Below are 9374 nucleotides of genomic sequence, written 5' to 3'. Positions count from 1 at the left end.
AGGTGAACAGGAGTTGGGTATTAATGCTTGGCTGTAATACTTAATATGCTTAGCACTTATGCAACATAATGCTTTATAATCTTCAAAGTGCTTTACAACTCTTAACTAACTAATCCTCACAGCAACCCTGTGAGGTAAGAGATGAAAGCCGCGGGCTGAAAAATTTCTCCAACACCAAATTTCCTGAGCATTATATGTACTAGCATGGTTGGAAAAAAAACAACACCCACAGAGCCAGGCCCCAAATGCATGCAGGTTTACTTTCTAATGGAATAGCTTCACTCCACTCACTCACAATAAATCCCTCTGCAAATAAATCCCTCTATGGATCTGACCCACAAGTGGCTCCCTAGGCCCACTCACTCAGTCAAAATTTCTACTCCCCTAGGCAAGTCCTAATAAAGTGTACATTACTCTACTGCTGTTGAGATTTAGATATTTTGACTTCCTAACACAAATTACAGATTCTTTAAAATAAAATCAGTTGTTGTAATGCTAACCTATGTACACTCATGTACTAAAACCTCTGTATGATTCAATTTGTAGTTCCAGCTGGGAAACTTTTTTACAAGCAGCACAACACTTACATCTTGTTAAACTGAAGATCAAGAAAACTCCCAACCTTATGAATTTCATGTGCAGACCAAATGTACTAAGATAAAGTTTCAATGATTATCTAATAATTACATCATGATAGAAAATAAGTCTCTGAAAAGTCTTCAAACTTGGCATTAAAATGGAAGCAACTACTTTACCTTGTGACACTTTGTTGGAAGAAAACCAAGTATAGTAGCTAAGACTTGCAACAAAGTATCCAGATTTTCATATACCACTGCCTCATTTCTAATAAGCCAGTGTGCCATTAATTAATAAGTATGCTATCAGGGAATTGATGTTTTCCTTTTGATTTAGTTTACCGATAACTCTCACTGTAAAGCTTGTGATTTGAGAGCTGGTACTCTGTATGAAGGGAGCTTATAAAAAAACATAGCATTGTATAGTATTATGGAAACTGGCCTTGATCGAAAGATTTATGATATGGGACCTCATTCACTACTGCCTTGCACCTGAAAAGTGAGTGAAAAGATGGTGTAAAATAGTAAAAGCTGCCACTGAGTCAAAACTTTTATTTAATTCACCATAAAAAAAATAAAAAAAGATTATCCAGTGGAAAGAGTTCCAGATATATGGATTTTACAATACAAGGTAAAGAGAAGCTCCCATTTTGAGAAGTAACAAAGAAGAGGTAGGGAGTCCCAGAATGTAGTAGTGGTATAAGCGGGTGGGTGGGAACATAAAGGAATGTGTATTTTTAGCTAATTTCACATGCTTGACACTTTACAGAATTTTAAACTTTCCAATTTCTGCAAAAATTGAGGCAGGTGCTATACAGACAACAGTCTCTTTTACTACACAATCCTGATCGTTCCCTTTCTGTCCTATGCACTGAATGAGGCAGGGATCCACTGGAAAAAAATAGTATGTGATACTGTAATAAACCTCTGTATCATACTGCACAAGGGGGGTGAATTAAAGTTGCATAGGAACTCTTAATTCTGGCATTTCCTAACTTTTGAGTGCTTGACTTTGCAACCTTCATGTTCTCTTAACTTAGGCTTTTGGGTTGTAATTTATTATTAGTAGAGTACTGTGGATGGATGGTGCTTAAAGGATAAAAGTATTCTATTTTACATAGGTTCTTCTAACACTCTCTTCAGCATAGAATATAGGCACCATTCAGTAGTGTGTTGAGCTATGTGACTGATATCTATCACCTGTGGTTCATTCGTTCTTCCTCGTCACAGGGGGTGGAGCCTGCACTAGGCATAAGCAGACTAAGCAATTGCTTAGGGCCCCGAGCAGCGCAAAGGAATGCCCTGTTCACTTTTTATTATAAGAACTTGCCAGTGTTAGTATTGGGGGGTGGGAGAGACACAAAATATTCCTGCTTAGGGCCCCCATTGGGCTAGCACCAGCTCTGTCAGGGGGGAAATTGTGTATGCGGTGCAGGGTTTGGATTTTTTTAAAACTACTCTGTGTTTATTTTAGAGACGGCAGATTGAAGTACACCTTACACTTGGCTTGGAAGGTGATGATGTTTGCGATACCAATTAGTTCCTGTGTAAATTCATTCCACAGTCTTTAAGTGGCCCTCAAGAAAGTTCTGTTTCCTGCATGGACAAGCTTTACCCTTATGGCATAAAGTTCCATTGTGCCCAAGTAGCAGAGCTGTCAAACACAGATTTCATCCTAGTGCTTTAGGTGATCTTTTAGATATGCTGGCCCAGGATATTGCACCTTAAAGATAAGGACCAAGACTTTGAACTTTACTCAATAGTTCCGATATATTTAATACAGTATTAGTTTCATGTTTCCTATCTGTATGCTTCTCCAGTTTGGTGTTTATAGTGTTCGTGAGTTTTATGTATTGTTATTTGTCCGTTGGACACTATCATTAGTGGGTAGGATTTTCAAAAGCATCTAAGTGACTTAGGAGTGCAAGTCCTGGTGAAAGTCAATGGGATTTGTGCTCCTAAATTAACTTGGAACTTTTGAAAATTCCACTCATTGTGTATAAATAGATTCTCTTTTGTTTATTACCCTAGTAAATGTTACATATTTTTAAGAGTATAAGACATGATAATTTACTGTGTTTAAATTATTACAATGGGAATCAGCATGGAACAATTGCAAGCAATGCAGAATGATGGAGGCAGCATTAATCATAAAAACCCTCCAGAGAAATAAAACCTTGTTACAGACAGATACTGTACTTGTGGGAGACATTCGTTAGAGAAAAACTATAAAGAAGGGAATTGAAATTGTAACAATGAGTACTGACTACAGCATGAATAAAAACTTCAGAAACAAGAGAATCAACGTAAGGATGAATTCTGACCATGTTCCTGAGGGACAGGCAGATGTCATGGAAAAAGGAGAGAAAAATTTAAGACTGGGTTCAAGAATGACTCCTGGGGCTTGATTATCCTGACATTTGCTTAACATAAGGCCTGTAAATTTCCAGCCACAAGAGCAAAGCTAAGGGCTAGCAGCAAGAGCCGAGCCAGAGATGTGGGAGAAAAAGAATATAATCCTATGAATGATGACTCAAACATGTCAGGAGACCCTTCCTGACTCCAATTAACAGAATATTCCCATTTCTTCTCAAATGATCCCTTTTACTACATTCTTCAGCTGCTCAGTTTTTTCACAGTATTAAGGAGTGCACTTGAGACCAACCCAATAAGGGACCCTATTTAGTTCAGAACAACAATCATACTTGGTATATTTATTCTCTCCCCTTGGGATCTAGGTCCCCTGTCACTTTCCTGTCTCTCTGACTTCATCTTCCCGACTCTTCACGTCAACGTGCGGTTGCTCTTTCCCCATCTGCTAGAAAGCTCATGCTTATGTAAGACTTTTGGTGCTCCCGTCACATCAGCCTTCTTTGGGGCGGAGGGGGGCAGCATCTCAGTGGATGGGCGTTTGTTCCCGAAGGATCCCTTCTTTCACGCCTGCAGCCAGCTCTAGTTAGGAGGAGGCAGTATCTCCCGCTATCGCTTTCCTGCTCTCTCCCTGGAGCAGATCTCGCCCACGCCTTTCCATTGCCGGGGAACCAAGTCTCCCTATTTATAGGTTCCGCGGGCTGGTAGGTGTGCAGCCCCCGCTCTTCCCAGCTCAGCCACGCCCGGCCCGCCCCAGGCCGGGGAGCGAGCGCAGGGGCTCGGAGCCCCGGGCCCGAGAGCAGCGCCAGGCGGGCAGGGGGTCACATGAGCAGCTTCGCTCGCCCGCTCTCACCTTGCTGCGCTGGGCGTGGGCTGCGCGCTCTCCGCGTCCCGCTCGCTCCCAGCCTGGCGGCGGGGAGAGCGGCCCCCGCCATCCCGCGCCGCTGCCCCGCGCGGGCTGCCTGGCAGGCAGCGCGGGGGAGGGGAGGACGCGAGCGGAGCCGGGCAGCGGGGAGAGCAGGGCAGGCACCGCCTCCCAGGGCAGGATGCAGCAGCTGCCGCCCGCAGCCGGCACCGGGTGCGCGGACAGAGGCGGCGGATGAGGCAGCTCCCCACGCCACCCACCGGCAGGTGCAGGTAAGCGGGGAAGGGCCGCAGCCTGCCCTTGAGATGGAGCCGGCAACCGCGGCTAATCCGAGCCGCCTCCTGGCGATATGGCATGCAGGCTTCTAGCGGGTGTGCACACCCTGCACTGTATCGCTATGGACCATACACACAGTATAGTATAGCTATAGACCGCACACACACACACTGCACAGTAGAGTTATATACTGTGTACACTCTGCACTGTATCGCTATGGACCACACACATGCACTCTGCATAGTATAGCTATTGCCTACACACACACAGACCATAGTATAGCTATAGAGTGCGCCCACACTCTGCATAGTAGAGTTATATGCTGTGCACAGACACACACTGCATGGTAAGTATAGCTATATACTGCACACACATTCTATATACTTTGCAAACACTAGGTCTAGATGTGAATGCCATATGTCTTTATGCTCTCTGGATTGAATGTATGGATGTCTACTTCTCTGCCTGACTGTGTCTGTATTTTCTCTCTCTCCACTCTACTATCCCCTGCTGTAACTTCTTCCCCATGCTCCCTCTTCCTCCCTGTTTTGGAATCAATAACTCTCAGTCATACTGGCGAGCTGCCGCTTTGAATTGTGTGACTTTTCCGTTCCCTGAAGGGAAAATAGGTCAAGTCTTTTTAACAAAAGCCAAGAAAGGGGAACTCAGGATTCAGCCTGGGTCTCATGATTTTGGGTTCTTACAGGGCTGTAGATCCCTGCTCCCGAGGTGGATTATTGTGCTGCTTACTGGCTGCTTTGTCTATTTTGCTGCTCTTGAAAACTTTTAATTATTTTGCAAAGCTTCATTCACCCTCCCTGCCCTCTCCTCCCCTTCAGCTGGAGGCACTGCAAGATGTGCCAACTTAAGATAAGGGAAAGAATAAAAATCTCACTATTAATATTCTCTTAGCCTCTCTGTTCAGGCGGTGGGTCCACTTCGAGACAGGGAAACGTGATAGTAATCAGCTATGTCTATACCCTGGTTGATGTGCCAGCAGTGTAGCTGCTCAGCTGTGACTAGCTGGTTTCTCCCCTCATATTTAATACTCAGCTAGTGTTTGCATGTGCATGAACCAAACACACTTTCCTTGAGCAGCCTCCTGGGAAGCTATATGCTGTAACCTGGAATCTGTTTAGCTTTTGACACTTCCCAAGTAATTGTGTATTTTCATGTTATTTCTGTTTTTGATAGTTGGATTTAGTACCAGTTACAAAGAGTGGGTTTACTGAGAATATACAGAATTTGCAATAGTTACCTTAGTTGAATACGTTTTTCATTTATGTAGCAGTATTTTAATAAGCCATTTTTACAACTCAAAGCAAGTAATCAGTGAAGTGACATATTCTGTTTGTTCATTCTTCAGCAGTATATTCAAATTGTTATCCGAGTATTGCTTTTGTAATTCCACAGTCCTTAGTGTTGCAGATTAATAGTTGTCTCATGAGAGTTTATAGTCTGATTTTTCATAAATGCCGAGCCCCTGAGCCCACTGACTTCAGTGGTAACTGCAGGTGCTCAGCATCTCTGAAAATCAGGCATTAGTTCTTCTTTCTTTTGCAAAGAAAGAGATGAGCATAATTATTTCAACAGCGCTGTTGGGCTGATGTGATACAGAGGCTGAAATTCCATGCTGACATCCATTGTTCATCTTGACTTTACCAAGCTGTCATGTGAATTATGCCTCTGCAGTTTATGATTCTGAATGTGAGAATCAGGAAAGAGATATGAAAAACACCAGAGGCGATCTATGCACACGAGCTGTAGAGAAGGTCATTGTGGGAGCTTGGAAAATCCAAAAGGCAGATTCTTTTGAAGGACAGTATTTAGAAAATGCTTTTCATTACTACAATTTATTTTCAGGCTACTATTTATATTTCAGTTATACACATCCTTTCTTTGTAGAAAATCTGTTTTAGTTGATCCATTGTACCAACTCAAGAAGAACTATGGTTTTAAAGATGAAATTAATGTGCTGATCTTAAAAGTAAAGACTTGATGATTTACGTTGTCTTTTTGTCATAGCTTATATACAGAGATATTTCAAAGGCACTGCTGTCATTTTACTTGTCCAGAGAGATGCAAAAGTGAAGCAACTACATTTGCATAGATAATTTGGCTATGCATTTTAATATTACCTGTGTCAAAAATATCCTCCAAAGGGCTTTTGTGCATTCCCACAGGGCTCGCCTTATCCTGAGGTGAACTGAGGTGGTCGCCTCAGGTGCCAGACTGTGTGTGTGGGGGGGGGGGGGGCGCTATTAGGACCCAGAGTGTAGAAAATTGTGTCTGCTGCTGGTGCATATGTATTCTCTCTGCTCTAGATGCACAGAGATGGTGGAGTGCTGTGCTGGAGGAAGGAGGGCACAAGACACATAACAGGCAGGCAGGAGAAAAGGTGAGAGGAAATAACAGAAAGCAGCAGGAGCTGCAGGGAGAGAGAAGAGGAGGAGCCTCTTATGTACCTCTCTAGCACCCGCAGGAGCCTGGACTAATTAACACCAGCTTCTCAGGGAGCTTCCTGTTTCCTGCTGCTTCTCTGAACCCACTTGAGGAGAACAGGCAGTCAACTGAAGTAGTAGGCCCTTAAGACGCTGATATCTTCCCTCACTCAGGCCCTGCTACCACCCTGCTTATTTGCCCCCTTCAATTGAGTGTTGAGAGCCACTATACCTGGCACAGAACAGCAGTCATGAGTGAAAGAAGAAAACTCCCCTCTGGGGCAGCATTCAGGAAAAGAAAGAAAGCAAAGAAAGCTTTTCTATCTAAGCAGGAAGGAGCTCTCCTGAGATACATAGACACAAATGTTCACAGTGAGCCTTCCAGACCCAGTGAGGATGTGAGTGGTGAGGAGATGCCTGATCTTCCAGGTAGTAGGAGTGCAGGTGACCTGACAGCTACTGCAGCATCCATATCGCCATCTCAAATGGATGTAACCATGCACATTCCTGAAGAAAAGTGTAGATCAGAGAACAGTGTGGTGGAGGTGCAAGAAACAGCTGCTGCTGAGTTTAGTTCCTTAAGTCTAGATGATCCAGGACTGTGGACCCACTTGAGCAGTAGCCTGAGGGACTTCCTTGTACTGCATGGGCCACAGCAAGTGAAAAACTTCATGTTCCCTCAAGATGCATTTCAGCAGGATCAACTCCAAAGGCTGTTCTGGAATATATGTGCACACATAAGATGACCACCCTCTTTCCTAATGCTTTCGTTGCTCTGCACATACTTCTAACACTTCCTGTAACAGTTGCCAGTGGAGAACGCAGCTTTTCCAAGCTGAAGTTAATAAAAACACATCTACACTCCACAATGACACAGGAGAGGCTGATCGGCCTTGCAACCATCTCAATAGAGCATGAGCTGGCCCAGACTGTGGACCTTCATCAGGAAGCAGTTCATATCGTTGCAACCAAGAAGGCATGGAAAGCACCACTTTGATTATTCAAACAGATAAAAATGCCAGTGTTTATTATGCAGACAAGAAAAGTTACATTTGCTGTTCAGGCGTTTGAAAGTTAAGTGTTACTTAAAATTTTTGAACATGGCATTTTAAACTGTTAGTTCTCCTTTATTGGGGTAGGTAGCAGAGCAGTACCATGAGAGGAGTAGAACAGGAAGAAGGCAGAATTGAGACCTTTCAAAGTTTTGGCAAAAGTCAGGGGGTATAGGGTGTCATTTGAGCTCCCTGCCTCAGGTGCCAAAATGTTGTGGGCTGGCCCTGCATTCCAAGGCTATATATATATATTTCATTCATTTATGTAAGTGAAATTACATTTGTAGAGAAAACAAACAAGCTAGTCTTTATAATTTTTCTCATTTGAAAGTTTTCTAAATCTTATTTTATGATTGGGCTCAATTCCACCCTCAGAGTTAGGGAGCAGATTCCAAAATTTAGAATCATTCATGTAGTAGAGGGACAGCCAATGAGCAGTCTCCATTAATAAGTTTTGATCAGCAGGTTTTTGCCATCCATTCTGGACTGCTGAATCAGAAAGTGGAATAACAAAATATTCTGCAAAAAAGTCAAAACTACTCACAGTGCATACAAATAAGCATATGTCTAAGTCTTTGCAGGAACAGGGCCTAGATATGCAAGTGTATGTCCGCATATTGGGCAAAGGCGGAGGGGGGAGCATGTATGTGAGAAAGCCACATCTAGAAGTTTGTCTCCAGCTATGCCTGTAAACATAATGCTATTTGTATAATGCTCAGAAATCTATTGATATTTTTACATGTGCAGAATCAAACCCATTCTATTTACATCTTTTAAAGAAGTAGTAGTGCCCAGTTTATTTAAATAGTTCAGTCTACACTGTCACAGTTCAGGGCAACTGCACCTGTATTTCCCCTCCATGGTCTAGCAAGGGCACCCACTTTTAGGCTTCTGGGTCTCAGTTGTCATCCCTCCTGGGCAGAGACTTATGTCTCTCTCTCTCCAATTTTTTTTCCCCCAGACTGAACAATTCCCTGCCGGCACGGTTATTCCCAGTAAGCCAGACTGCCTAGCCAGGGCATCTCTGTTTTGCTTTCTCTTCAGAGGCTTCTGCATAGCATAACTGCCACCAATTACAAGTTAGCACACAGCCCTTTATATGCCAGCACATGTATTAAGGTGAAAGCATTACAGAGAAAACATTAAAAACAATAAAAGAAACTACATGCATGCTGAAGAAGAGATTACCCCTGCTCCCAACTCCAGCAGGGACACTGGTAAGAGTCACTCCCTCAAACCTGTCATAGGGCATATAGCGCCCATCCCCCTCCCTGAGTTAGTGTGGGCACTGCACTTACTCCCTGCCTCAGTTTCCATTCTCAGGGAGCCAATAACTTCACTTCAGACACACTTGACATGTGACTCAATAATACCCTCCCTAGGACTTGTTTATTACAAAACCTCATACAAAGGGGCCATAACAAGTTCCAAATAAACAAAAGATGCTTCTGGTTTTCCAGGTTCCTTTATAGTCTGTCCTCTAAGTTCTGTTCTCAGTCTTTGTCTCTCTTTATGGCAGGAGGCTCAGCCCCTCCTCCTGGAGCTTGGGTATTTCAGGCAGTTATTGTCCCACTCTTTACTAGGAGTATCCAGCTCTCCTCCTGGAACTGGGTTGCAATTTATCTTTCTTAACTGGTCCCATTTAGTCTTCAGGCTCAGAAGGTTTAGCTGCCTTCTCCTGCTGTTGTCTGCTCCCTATTAACTCAGGACCCTTCTTACTCCTTGCAGTGTCTGCAAGCATCTGCCCTACTATGAAGGAGGAATAACATGTATGCTGTCCCCTTCTTCCGGCTCA

At 43.6% G+C, this 9374-nt stretch overlaps 1 protein-coding gene across 3 annotated transcripts in view; it reads left to right on the top strand.

The window, feature by feature from the left end:
- The first annotated feature begins 2527 nt into the window (after positions 1 to 2527).
- TRMT9B (tRNA methyltransferase 9B (putative)) overlaps positions 2528 to 9374 on the top strand; it is a 46046-nt gene continuing 39199 nt past the window's right edge. For 2 of the 3 annotated variants that reach the window (XM_005299145.5, XM_042841921.2), the window contains exon 1: positions 2528 to 4082. Coding sequence is in view for 1 of the 3 variants with exons in the window: in XM_005299148.4 (XP_005299205.2) it covers positions 4045 to 4082 (38 nt within the window). In the remaining 2 variants the exon portion in view is untranslated. The remainder of the gene's footprint in view (positions 4083 to 9374) is intronic. The other variant, XM_005299148.4, reaches the window with a different exon arrangement.

The sequence above is a fragment of the Chrysemys picta genome, chromosome 5 (genome assembly GCF_011386835.1).
Source record: "Chrysemys picta bellii isolate R12L10 chromosome 5, ASM1138683v2, whole genome shotgun sequence".
NCBI classification, from domain to species: Eukaryota; Metazoa; Chordata; order Testudines; family Emydidae; genus Chrysemys; species Chrysemys picta.
Note: the sequence above shows the minus strand (reverse complement) of the source record. Positions and strands in the feature narration are given on the sequence as shown.